Genomic DNA, 13,913 nt, shown 5'->3' with positions numbered 1-13,913 from the left:
GGAGCAAGGCCGGTGCACAAGGCCGCTTTTTCATACGTGCAAAGAACTCTTGAAAACAAAAAACAAAAAACAAAACAAAACAAGGATTGTTTAGGCTGCAGAAAGACAAATTTGACTATTCATTGGAACAAAGTCTGCTGCAGTAACGAGTAATCTGGAGGTAAATGGGTCCAATAAATTAAGATGGCGCAACTTCGTCCGTCGACTTGTCGGTTTGCTAAACTACAACCTGCAGGTAGGCTAATAGGAACAACCGTTTTACCAGGAACCAAGCCTGATAAAAGACAAAACATGCCACAAAGAAATAGAGCAATTAGTGAGCAACCAAGCAGATCACACTTTATTCCACTTTATCTCTTCCTCCTTTCTTTCCTCTCTCTTTCACCCGCCACCATGAGTAAACAGCGATCAAGAGGAGATTTTCTCAACAGCTCTCTGTTTTTGTTTCTGCAGCCACTTTTTGAGGAGAAGCTCGGAGCCCTTCTGACTGCTGCTGAAGCCTGACCCACTTTTACTGTGTCCAAGGTCCCCAGCGGCTGGAGGGCGGTAGCAGTGACGGGGAGGCCTATAGCTGTAAGCTGGTGAGTTTAATCCCTGGAAGTTCATTATGCTCGCAAATTTAAAAGACCCTCATTCAGCTGAGGAGCATTAGCCTGTCTGCTAACTTGCCTCGGATGTAAAATACACTGCGCGCATACACACATATGTGAGAGGCAGGGTGTGTGTGGGTGTGTGTGTGTGTGTGTGTGTGTGTGTGTGTGTGTGTGTGTGTGTGTGTGTGTGTGTGACCAGCTGGCATCAGGAATCAACGAAGGCAGTTTGTTTTGCAGTCCTTGATGGCCAAACTGTTTATTGACATTTTCTGTGGTTAACTGAGAAAAGTCACACAGGGTAGGGTGTGTGTGTGTGTGTGTGCGTGCGCGCAGGACAGAAATGCCCATTCAGCAGTTAAAAGGGATCATTGCAGGGTTTAGCTCCCGCCCCTCCGCTCCCTCTCCTCCCCCACTTCCCCCATCGCTCTATCTTTTATTTCACGCCCCATATCTCCACTGCTTCCATCTTTCTTTTTTGAAGGGACTTTAAAAAAAAAAAATGCTGCACCAACCCTCATTGTTTTTCATGCACCTTCTCTCCTTGCTAATTGCTATGCTCACTGTGTTTTAAGGTAGTATTATTCCCATGTGCTGCTGCTGCTACTTCATGTGTCCTCTCTGCCTGAGAATGTCACATGCTTCTCATTTGTCATTCTTCTCGGAGCTTTAGAGGCTGAACGGGAAGGAGAGCTTGAGGTGAACCTGCGTTCCACGTACACATGCTGACAAAGGGGGCTTGAGTCTCACGTTGGCTTTATTAGCCGTGGACGTACACAACGACACACACGGGCACAAAAATAGAGGCTAAGTTGGTGTATACATTTATGTCTGCATAAACACACACACACACGTATACCGCCTCTGCCTTGGCTAGTCATCTCTGTCTAATTAGGAGGCAATAATCCGCTGGAGAAGAGTCATCACATTCAGCCAAAAACAAACAGTCTCCGTGAGCAGAAATGCATGTGTGCATTTCACCCACACACACGCACACACACACACACCCATATGCATGCACTTAAATCCACTCACACACACACACGAAAATCTTCCTACTGTTACGCAAATGTCACCCTTACATAAGTACCATTAGGAAGAATAACATTAGCGGCGAAGAAGAAGGGAACGACGTCTTTGTTGTGCCTTTGTTTCTGTAGATTTGTTTCAACAAAGCCATTAAACATTCATTGCCTCGGCAGTGACTTGAGGTGGCTTCCCTGGCAGCAGATAGCTAGCCACTTTAGAGAAGGCTGGGGCTAAAAATAGCGTAGTGTTCCCCATGCATAATGAATGGCCAGAGACAGCGCTAACGCTAGCTCTTTCCAGGAGCGATCTGCTACGCTCCGTTTGGCCGTCTCGGCTCTCCGGGCGTTCCGAGGGAGCGTTCCCAGACAGGTGCTCCGAGCCAGACAGTATTCCCATATAAACATTCGCAGACCAATTCCCAGCCAATCGTCAGCAACAACGTTCCGTTCCCATTCACCTGTCACGCTTCACTAGGAACACAAGTCATGTCTGTCCACCTGTTAGCTTAGGTAATGGTGGACTACTTTGGAGGAAGACACACGCACGCAAACACAAACAGCATGCAGCTTCCTGAGGATTATCTCGCTGTGGTCAGTTTCTGCCTGGCTTGGTAAGGCTCATTTCCTGCGCAGCATTCACTCTCTGCAGGACCGCACTAAAAAAAACACACACACACACACACACACACACACACACACACACACACACACACACACACACACACACACACACACACACACACACACACACACACACACACACACACACACACACACACACACACACACACACACACACACACACACACACGGAGGCATGCACTTTCACAGCACATGCATAAACTGTAGCCGGTTATAGGTGTTTTATTTGCTCAGAGGCGTTCCTGTGCCTTCCTACATGCCAGGGTATGTTTATGCAGTGCCAGACTGCCACTCTAAACTCATTTAGGTCGATTTTAATGGATGCCCAAAGCCAAGGACTCTCTCTGCACCCATTAGATCAGCAGTCCTGGCTGGGAAATGTGGCAATTTGCAATTTCATCTCAATGTTGTTCTCCCTCCATCCAAATATCTCCCTTTCACCCTCTGAGCTCTCATCAGTTTCCCCCCTTTTTCTCTGTCACATTGCTCCCTGTTACCTCTTTGTCTCTTTGACTTCCTATGTATCTTGGTCTCCATCTCCCTCACAGCCTTGCTTCCTCCATCTATTTTTACTGGTGCACTGTGGCTGCTTGCTTTTCTCGCTCTTTTTTTGATTTTCTTTTTTTCATGCAAGATGTCTCATTAAACAACTTCAAAAGTCAAACTTTGGCTTTTTCTCTCCCTGCTCCCATTTGCCTCTTTTCCCTTCTTCTCTGTCATTTTTTTTCCCTCTCTTTGTCTCTCATGCTCGCTGTCTGTGCGTACACGCTCAGCGGAGACTGAAAGAAGCCCCAGAACAGAAAGTGTGGGTGTATGCGAACACGAATGAGAAAAAGAGAGAGTGTGCCTGCGAGCCTCACTCTCCCTCTTTGCCAGTGTCTGCCATTAGGGTGTCAGTGGCAGAGTGAATTTATTTGCTGTGCGGTTACTGGGCTAATGATTGATGTTGCCCCAGCAAACAGTAAACCAATTAGAAAGCTGATGTAACGTCATTTTAAAAGCCTCCTAATCACGTTGCTCTTGAACCTGGGACCCGGGCCTTCCCTAATGAAGATTTATACTGGATCAAAGGAGAGCCTAACGCCATTAACAATAGATTGTATTCCACCAAAAATCACATTAGGACTTCTCTGCCCGCCCCTCTCCCTTCCATCAGGCCTCTGCTAAATATATCTGCTGATTACAAGTGCAGATGCACAGAGGAATGGAGAGACAGGGGAAGAGCGGGAAAAGGGAGGCAGAGAGGGACAGCCAGCGAGGCAGAGAGTTGGCCCACAGTGGCTAATTGTTGTGAAAGAATGCGTGCACTGATGAACAAACTCATCACCGCAGATGTTTGCATGAGTGTTTATGTGCGTGTGTGCGTACAAGAGGGAGAGAAATAGTTACGAGGTGCTGATATAAGCACACAGGGCCTGTAACAGGCAACAAGAGAGAGCCTGGTGATGAAGGAGAAAGCTCAGGGCCTGGGAAAACCAACTAGTTTGTCTTTGCCGCACTGATCCTCCTGCCGGCACTTAAAATTCATCATCCCCTTACCTTTCACTTTCTGGTGGATTATTAATGTCATATGGAAAATAAGTACAAGCACACCTACTCACTGGCAACCAATCTGCATTCCGCGGAGTGCAGAGGTTGCGTTCAACTTGCATCATTGTTTTTTTGCCAACAGTTGACAAAGGTGGGAGGGTTACATTTAAAATATAACCCATTAACAAATCACCGATTGCCTGCTTCAAACTGTCAGGTGAGCCACAAAAGAAGTCTAGTTCATGAACAAAGACTGTTTCGTTTTCTGTCTCCACTTGATTATTCTCACACGGGGGGGGGGGGTGAAGTTTCCCAAATGGTGAAAGCTACTTTCCACAGAATCAAAGGCTTGTCCTTGACTATTTAATACAATATAAACAACACACAAAAGGTACAGATTTCTTTGTTTGGTAGATTTCTTTTTCTTTGTTGTAACAATCCTTCCTGGCAATTAATCTTTTAACACTGTTTGTTTCAGCTTTCGGTTGTTCAACCTTTGCAGGGAACACGCATTTGTGGGATGAGCAGCAGAGCTGATGGTGCAAGTTGCAGCAAAAAAATTGCCAAGTGCTCACACAATGTGGAATGCATTCCACTCTTTTCCACGGCTGCAACCCATATTCCCTGCTCTGCCGCTCATCCCACGAAGGTATGCTCCTTCGAAATGTGGCCCCATTTGAAAGGTCATGAAACAGGCTTTGGGATGGTATGAAAATTCTTGGAATTATTGGAATAAGCACGTACAAATTCAAATTCAAATGAGAACAATTTTTTTTCTTTTAGTTAAAAATGCACCCACAAAGTAAATACTTGAACATGAACTTTAATCAATAGCTGTTTCTTTATTGGCTGTTAAACAGCAGCAGCACGGGATGTTAATTTTCCTTAATGATGATAATAGCAGAACACAAAATGAACATGAGACGACACAGTAGATGAGGTACTGATGTGAGGAGAAAAAGAAAAGATTGCTGAAATGATGCTCTCTCTCTCTCGCGCGCTCTCTCTCTCTCTTACCCGTGGAGGAGGGCTGGGCCCGGAGCAAGTAAGAGTCATCCGGGTGGGGCTCCAGGTGGGAGTGGGTGGAGTTTTTCTCCAGCAGGGGCACCTGGCACTCCCTGATCGGTGGAGATGGGCCGGGGGAGGGGTGGTGGGGGGCGGACGAGGAGGACGGGAGGGACGGAGGGAGCAGGGTGGAGGAAGAGGTTGGAGGGAGTGGACGACCTGAAGAATGGAGGGGCAGATAAAGAGAGAGAGAAAGGACGGAGGGGACGTTAGACAAAACAGATGGCATCGACTGACAGTGATGCAGGGGTCTGTTCAGAGAGGCAGTTTCAACGGGATATCTAAGATGAGTAAACACCAAAATCCTTTTAAATTGTCTGTGTGCCTAAATGATGCACACAGAGGGAGAGATCTTCCCTCTCTCCCTCTGGTACCTGTCCAAAACTATTTCTCAGACTCTGCCTCTAAACCGTTTTAGTGGATTTGAGTGGACATGAATTGGGACTATTTTTTATCAAACGGTTTCTGTGAAAACAATGTGTTCTGGGGAGTAACCACATTAACTGGAACACTGCCTCCGGACAAAAAAAGAAAGAAAAAAAAAAAGAACTATTTTAAGTACGTCTGACTTTGGTAATATTGTATAAGTAACATAAAATAGAATAACAAAACAAACAAATCTGCATGACGGGATGTGGATAGGGGGAATGTGCATTTGTGTGTGTATACGTCTGCGTTAAGATCTCAAATGTGGATGAAAAGACCTGCTGCAGGTATCACAAAACAAAGCTATTCAGGTACCCCGTGAGTAAGCCTGCCTCACGGAACAGCCCCTGTCAACAGAAATATAAAGCAGCTTGGAAACAAACACAGGATGTTCCTGAAGCTGAAGAGACACGACACAGAAGTAAGACAGAAATCTGTAAATCTCCTAAATGTGGACGACACCAATGAGATATTTAATCTCCTCATTTAAGCAGGCCTCTCTGCTTAAACCCGGGTTAGAATAAACAATTTTAAGTGTCACAGGGTGTTTTCACTTATTAAAGTCACATTCAACAATATAGGAAATCAAAGTTGCATCTCAAAATATTAGAAGACAATGAAAAAGTTTAGTTAACCGCAACAGTTAATTTTTACTACAATCTCAATTAATTAAACATAAACTTTGAAATGAATTAGAAATAAAGTTCCTGTTTCTGAAAACTATATATAAACTACTATGGAAATTCTTCATTAACTTTTCATTTTTGGTGATACACCACAAAATAATGTTATTTTTACTTTTACTTACAAAAGTGAAAAATGTAAAGATGAATACTATATTTATTTTTAATACCAAACAAAATAATATCTACCACTATAAACACATACTATTATCATTATGAATCGTTGTGTCACAACTGTATTTGAATACTTGTTGAGTTTTGTTTTGTGACAATAAGTAACGCCTTTGAAATAATGAGACGTCACCTGGAAAGTTGTTTCAGCACGAATGGATCTTTCACAGAGATTCAACTTTTGTAACTTGTACATTCAGCGATGGCGTATGCTCATACACAATGATTTTCAAAAGTGTTCCCAGGCACAGAGTCCCACTGAAGACATGTCTTATTTCTAATGAAAATCCACCCGAGGCTTCCAAGATCACGGCCATCCCGTACTGATTTTAAGCCTTGTCCCTGAGTACAAAGACTTATTCTCTGGCTCTTGTAATGGTGTTACGTACTGCAGATGATAAAATTCTTTGCAGTTTTGAGAACTGTTAATTCACTGGACTATTTTCTTTCACAGCCTCCTCCTCTCTGGGATGCTTTCTTAAATCTGATTCGACTGATATTTCTCAAATTAGCTGCATTAAATGAAAGATGTTACATCAATAGTTTTCTTTTTTCTTTTTTGATTGACTTTGCCAGATTTTAATCGTCACTGTCCGAACTTTTCGGAAACCAATTTTTCAAATATATGTAAAAAAAGAAAAACCACTACTCTGAGCATTAAATATATTCACTTAATAATATTTGTCTGAATATTCCTATAAAATTTGAAAAAAGTTCAGTTTTCATCACTTAAATGATGCAAATTTTGGGAGAGGAATTTTGTGAGGACCTACATCCATTGTAACAATTGTCCTCTACATGCGTAAGACAAAAGAAAGTTAACAGCCAAGTCTTTAAATAGTAGGGAGCCATGGGATGCGTGGACACAATCAGGCTGTCCCATACACCAGAGAGGCAGGGGAGGGATGAAGAGAATTCACTCTACTCTCCAAAGGTTTGGAATCAAGGACAAAGACAAATCTAATAATTTCTATTTAGAGACGGCTCAAAATATAGAATAATTACGCCTTCCATATTTGCAGCTCAATCAATCAACAATGTGGCAAAAATGAGGCCAGCGAGTCCAGCCAATCCACCGAAGGACTAAGGTTATTATAACTACTAATTAGACAGTCAAGCAAAGACATTTCATCACAATCACTTATTTTCTGATTCCACTTCTGAAAGCTTTTCTTCCCAAAGGTTTACAAACATCGCCATTTTTTGTCTCTTCCTCAATAATGCCCTGTCCTTCACCTTAAAAAGTTAAAAACGGTAAAGTAGCGTGACTGAAAAGACCCAATCTCCTTTCGAGCTGTACAAACTTTCTTTCTTCGTTTGCCACTGAAATCTTCACCTGAAAAATGAAAAAGAAAATGGGGGAGCTACAATGCACATCCTTCCAGCCTTTTCCCCTTTCATTGCATTTTCTCTTCTTTCTTTTCACACAGAACAAAAACAGGCAGGGGCATGGGAGGGGAAAGACAGAAAAAGCATAGAGACCTTGAAGGAAAAAAAAAAAAACCCAAGATAGTTGAACATTCATCATCACAAGCCATTGCTCTTCCTTTTTTTCCACGACACTTGTCCAGAATACAGATGTGGTGTGATTGTAATTTGACAGCATTCACCTTCCCATCACAGACTATTGACAGAAATCAAAATCTGTAAAGGCCATGATAGATGGGGGACTTTTTTTTTGGTGACAGTGCAATATCGCTGGCATCAGTGAAACAGTACCTGGCTGAGGGAGAGACGGAAGATCAATGGAGGCGTCATTCAAGGGACAAAGTAGTTGGACGTAGTTCCTGGCTCACTTGTTCGACTTCGCGGCATCAGAAGGATATTCATTAATTGCGGGAAGTATGCGCTTTAACTATCAGGTGCCGTCGCTGTCTCGTGGTGCCAAATTTGATAGGAAGACAGCGACTGAAGTCTCTGTCCTGCTGCCCAAACTGCTCCAGCTTAAAGCTTTGCATCATGGAAACCAGAGCTGGGATCGATCCACAGCCTCACGGTAACTACACCCCAGAGAGATGCCAGCCTTGTCTTCTGTTTAGGTATGAGTGTGTGTGTGTGTGTGTGTATGTGTGTGTGTGTGTGTGTGTGTGTGTGTGTGTGTGTGTGTGTGTGTGTGTGTGTGTGTGTGTGTGTGTGTGTGTGTGTGTGTGTGTGTGTGTGGACATGGTCAATCTCATCAGAGCAAACAGAGAAAAATGGATAAACAGTGGCAAAGCAAACACTGTGGCTTACAGGAGGGAAAAGGAGATGGACGGGGAGGAAAGGCGATAGATGGATGGAGAGGGAGGAGAGACGGTGAGGTCACAGCGGTGACCTGGGAAATGGAGAGATAAAAAAAGAGTGAGGGAAAACATGGACTGAGAAAACTCAATGGCAATAAAAAAATAGAGATGAAAGCAATTGATGGGATAATTAGAAGGAGAAGAGGCAATAAAAGGGGAATGAGGAAGATGGAAGATGAAAAAAGGAAAATGTGGTTAAGGAGGAATAAATTGCAGACATGCATGCATGTCCATACACCAAAAAAAAAAAAAAAAGAGAGAAAAAGCCACCGATCTAAATGAGTCAATCACTCACTGAGAAATGATTGAGCTATTTGGATATTTTTACAAGGCCTATAATGAGGCGATTGCCGGTAACAGCCAATGAAATATCAGCGGGTGCGTGTGTGTGCACGGTGTCACACCTTTAAAATTGTTTTACTGCCCACTGCTACCATGTGCATATACAATCAAATGCGCACGAGCTCATGCACATAAGGTTAGGTGTATGCCATTGCGGTTATTAATATTTTAAATTACTTTAATTACAAAAAAGGAAAAATTGCACTAGTTGGCCAAAAGCAATTAAGGGAACTTTAATCTCCTTAGCAATTATGCTGTGGGGCATCCTTAACTCAGTCATTTCTGCCCGCTACATTTGAAGAAAGGTCAGTGGAAATTGCTTTGTGTTATTAGAACAAAGACTTGGCAATGAGCTCACGTGGTCCTCTTGACGATTTGTTCGTTTGCCATCCTTCGAGCCGCCTCCCCGGCCATCTGTATACATCTCTCCAATCCTTCTCTGCGTGCCCATCTCTCACTCTTTGAATCTACAGTTTGCTCCGCAAGTGTTGATTAGTGCGAAAGAGAAGTGTATCATGAGGGAGAATCTAGGCATCATCAGACTGTATTAAAGCACAAAAGTCTCTTGATGGCTTCGCTAAAAGCGGGAAAAAAAGTAAGGGGAAAAAGAACACGGTGATGATTTGTATGTTGCACGGATAACAAGCCTCGCATGAGTCACACAAGTGTGTGTGAGCTGGGCCTGTTGCTGAGCTCCACTGAGCGGGGTTTCTATATTCTACTGTTTCTCTGTGAAGACATTTCTCACAATGCAACAGCATTTTGCCGTCCAAAATAATTCTGCATGTTGACTTCTTCTCTTTTCTTCTATTCTGTATCCTTGCCTCTATTTCTGTCCCTCCCATACCTCCCTCCTGCCTCGATCTGTCCATCCGTCCACCCATCTGGCTGAGGTGAGGAGTGTGAGGCCGTGGAGAGGAGAGCGGAGTGGTGCGAGGGATGGAGCGACAGCTGGAGCCCAGTCAGACAAGGAGAGACAAATTACCCCTCTAACGAGAGCCATTCATCATCTCTTCATCTCTCTCTTCGTTCATCCCTCTATTTCCTCCACACCTCTACATGATATACAGCACACCTGGATAGCGGCACTGGGAAAAATACAAATAAAAACTGAGGGGGAAAGAAGAAAAAAAAAGAGAAGAAGAACCCCCTTCGGCAGCGTGCGAGCCGATCTGCACAACTTTACACTTGATCTTGTCCTCATTCAGTTGCTGTTCGTGTGGCTCGTGCTGCGAAGTCAATCGGCACGTGTTCCCATAAAGATGACGGAAAGTAAGGAATAAAAGAGAAGGGGAAACAACAAGATGAGGGGTGATGTGAAATGATTGAATGAGCCGTTGCGCGGGGAAGAGGGAGGAAAAAGAAGCGACACACCCATGCTGGCACATGCGGAGACTCATTACCATGGCTGCTGTCAGCACAGATGTTGGACTGAGGGGGAGCTGTCAGTCAATGTGTGTGTGTGTGTGTGTGTGTGTGCGCGTCACTATACACATATACATGTGTGTGTATGTGTGATAGTGCCTGACAGTGATCTGAGGGCTATTTAGACAGCTGCTGACACAATGGGCCCTTTTCTCTATTTATCTATACAGTGCAGACTGTCTCCTCCATCTCATCGCTCTTCCTGTTTCCCCCTTCTCCTTCCTCCCCTCCCTCTCTTTTTTCTCTCAAACCCTCGCCTCTTCTTTCCTCTTATTCACTGATTTTTTTCTTTTTTTAATATTTCACATTTAGTTCCACTGTCGCAAGATGCACACCTGTTGTTGCCTGCATGTGTGAGCAACAAATGGATGTCATAGCCTATCCAGGAACGGCCCAAGTTCATCAGCTGCGGAAAAAAGAAAGACGGAGAAGAAGATAAAAAGCACTCTACCACAACGTCACCCTATTTCCATTCCTTTCGTAATCAGCTCCATCATGAAATGAGTGATAAAATGAGTAAAGAGGGAAGGGTGAGATGAGAAGATGATTCAACAGACGTGTTTTAATTAATAAAGTTGGGCTTTCGTAGCCTAAAGAGATGATTGTATCACCGGCTCTTTCTTTGATGTGTAACAGTGTGTCTGAGTTCTTCTCTGGCCTGGAGCGCTCCTCTGCTTGTTCTCAGTTACTCCCTTTCATGTCGTCCGCATCAATTCGATGTCTCACAACTACGGGAGCCCCCCCCCCATTCTGAACAGGCAAATCCTTAACACACACACAAACACACATGCCTGGAGCTGATGTTGAATCTTCCCTCCAGCTGGGATGTTTTGCAAATGTACAGCATCATACTTTTATCATACACACCACGTCATTTATCAATTTTAGATTTTTTATTTCTTTCATGAACAATGTTGACACTCTTTGTTTGAAGTCCTTGAAATTTTCCCTTGAAAATATTATTTATTTTCTAAAATCAAGCTTCTGTTAAAATTAATTTTTTACCTCAACTTTCTAATTCGGATATACGCAGTCTCCCTCCCTCAATCCCAAGGCGTACTTGCTGAAGTATAGCTGATATTTTTTTTCCTTTACTGTAGTCTAAATATACATATGTATTTCAAATCTGTGGTAAATATCACAACTGTCACTTTAATTTTTCTCTATTATATGCACAATAAATTCAATTCTGAAAATGTGGTATTTGATAATATATTAGCTTTACCTTCCATTTTTATAATGATTTCTTCTAAGGAATTTGAAGGAAAAACTCATGCCTACTTAAAGGCCTGCATCTGACTGTGTTTTTGAAACCCTCGAAGCGCTCTGGCTCTCCTTAGGACAGCCTCAGATATTAAAATCACAGAATTCAACAATATTAATCGAAAGTGACTGTGAAATGGATGCTGTGCAGCACCAAATTGATTAGATGTGGAAAAAAGTACAAACTACACTTACGCTGCTTCGCACGTCACCCAGATCTTGTCAATCAGAGTTGTCTAGGTAATGAAGAACTAGAACCCCTTCAAGGTACCAATCTGTCTCTAATGCTGTTGAGTGATTCTATGCAGTGTTTGGAAAGTCCACCTAATTGAATATGTAACATTATTGTTGAGGATGTACGGTATTAGTGAACACCGTCACCCAGTGTGAGAATGACCTGGTTTGATACTGGACTCCAGGCCTTTCTGTGTGGGTTTGTGTGTATGAGCCCTGTGACGGACGAGCAACTTGTCCAGGTCATACACAGCCTTTTATCCGGTCTATTGTCCAGCTCCATAAAGATGAAATATACATTTAGGAACGTGCCCTCAGCCACACATGGCTTCTCTCGAAAACACTTTGCTATATGATTTATGCTACAAAAGGAAAAAATTATATACCGGTATATAAAAAAAAAAACTTAATCTTTCAATGGAATTACTATTTTTAGAATTCATTTAGACAGAATTGTAAAAAAAAAAAAAAAAAAGTCAAATCGTGTTCGATTTTAATTATCCTGGATATGCTCCTTTGAATCAAACTTGTAATAACGAGTTGACCTGAGATGACTTTTCAAACAGTCAAACTTGGAAAATTGCAGCCCACTCAACAGGTTGTGCATAAAAAGAACGAGCTGAAACTGATTTTCTCTTACAGAGAAAGGAGAAATACATGTGCAGAGAGCACGCAGATGAAAGGTAAAGGCAGAAACCCTCTGAAGACCTTCGCGTTGTTCGGTCTTTTCAATCACCTATCCAAGCTCACCTCTCCATTAAAGATGCCACGGAGGTCATTCAGAAGCAATAGGTTTTGATGATTAGTGACCTCTTGAACAATATCCACTGGCCTTCATTTAACATGGAGTGCGTACAAAGAACTGAGACCAGAAGAACGCTAATGCAGACAGAAGTTTAAATAGCAAAAGAAGATGATGAATTACAGTGTTAATCATCTCATCAAGGATGTTCCATTGTCTGACAAAGAGTGACAGACAAAAAGACCTGAAAACTTGGACGAGAGATGGCATTGCACATGAAAAATCTGACATAATGGTAATGACTGGTTGTTTCTAGGAATAAATTAGATCAAAGGCAAATAGATACAGATTATATAATATAAAACATTATGTTCAGGGTGTATAAAATACCCCCAGATCAGCTTCAACAGAACAAGAGTGGCAATTAAAAATTGGCATGTGACCTGCTCTTTTCGCCTACATTTATATACAGTGCAAGCTCCGTCGTCTAGACTGCATAAACACATCTCTATGCATACACATAGCGTGCATCTGCACACATATTTATATTCACGCTGCCGCATCATGCGCCACAGGGTGCTGCGATGAAAGAAACCCTCAGAGTGGATCCTAACGACATGTCTCTATAATTCCAACATCTGGTTCAGGAGGTCATTCTTTACTCCTGTCCTCAATGGAGAGGCAGATTTTTCTTTTTTTTTTCTTTTTCTTTTTGTCTTCTAGAAGAGCAGAGATGAAAACAGATCAAATCCAAACACCAGCAACACACTCAACCTTTAGACTTGGAGGCACGAATACAGTCCAGAAGCTATCTGCATTCGCTAATTGAAACATGTCTCCCTGGTGCTGGTGCGTTAATACGTGTGGGTGTCTGCGGCAGCGCACAACATTAGGATGCTGCAGCGCACCCATGCTGTCCACTGTCAGAGATGTCCACCGTGGAGCTCGGGACAACCATGGAGGCTGCATTACCATATAAATTACATCCATGTTGTTGCTGCCGCTGTGGATTGATGGTATTGTTATGGATTCTACGCATCGGACCCTCATTGAAAACAATCAAAATAAATAGCCTCCCCCTTCCACATAAATGCAAACACATGCACAAATGCATGAACCGGCGGACTTGGCTTCAGGTGCACGTGCGCACACGTCGGCAGTGCACGTGGGTGCACACAGAGCCGCTCTTGGGCCGCCAGCCCGAGGTGCAGGGGCACAAACACTCCTCCTGTCAGCCCTCTATTACTTCTGAACATGCTGTGCAACGGCTGAAAGGAGCAAATCAGCAATGGGGGAAAAATATGCGCATGAGCATGTGGTGTGTGTGTGTGTGTGTGTGTGTGTGTGTGTGTGTGTGTGTGTGTAAGTCACAAAACTTGACACGGTGTGTCGACTTTCGGTTTTGCCGTGCTCACTAAGCAGCCTAATTCCTAGGAATTACTGTAATATAAGTATGCATATCACTATAATAAAGTAAACAGAAAAAGTAA

The 13,913-nt window shown here is 43.1% G+C and overlaps 1 protein-coding gene across 1 annotated transcript in view; it reads right to left on the bottom strand.

Annotated features, from left to right (window-relative positions):
- Nucleotides 1-13,913, bottom strand: part of tenm2a (teneurin transmembrane protein 2a) — a gene marked incomplete at its 5' end in the record, with an annotated part of 179,522 nt that overhangs the window by 67,305 nt on the left and 98,304 nt on the right. The window contains one exon of the mRNA XM_080502497.1: nt 4,808-5,014. Coding sequence (XP_080358623.1) covers nt 4,808-5,014 — 207 coding nt within the window. The remainder of the gene's footprint in view (nt 1-4,807; nt 5,015-13,913) is intronic.

Source organism: Blennius ocellaris, assembly GCF_963422515.1.
Source record: "Blennius ocellaris genome assembly, chromosome: 9".
Taxonomy (NCBI): Eukaryota; Metazoa; Chordata; class Actinopteri; order Blenniiformes; family Blenniidae; genus Blennius; species Blennius ocellaris.
The sequence above is the reverse complement of the archived record's forward strand: the minus strand, read 5'-3'. Positions and strand labels throughout refer to the sequence as shown.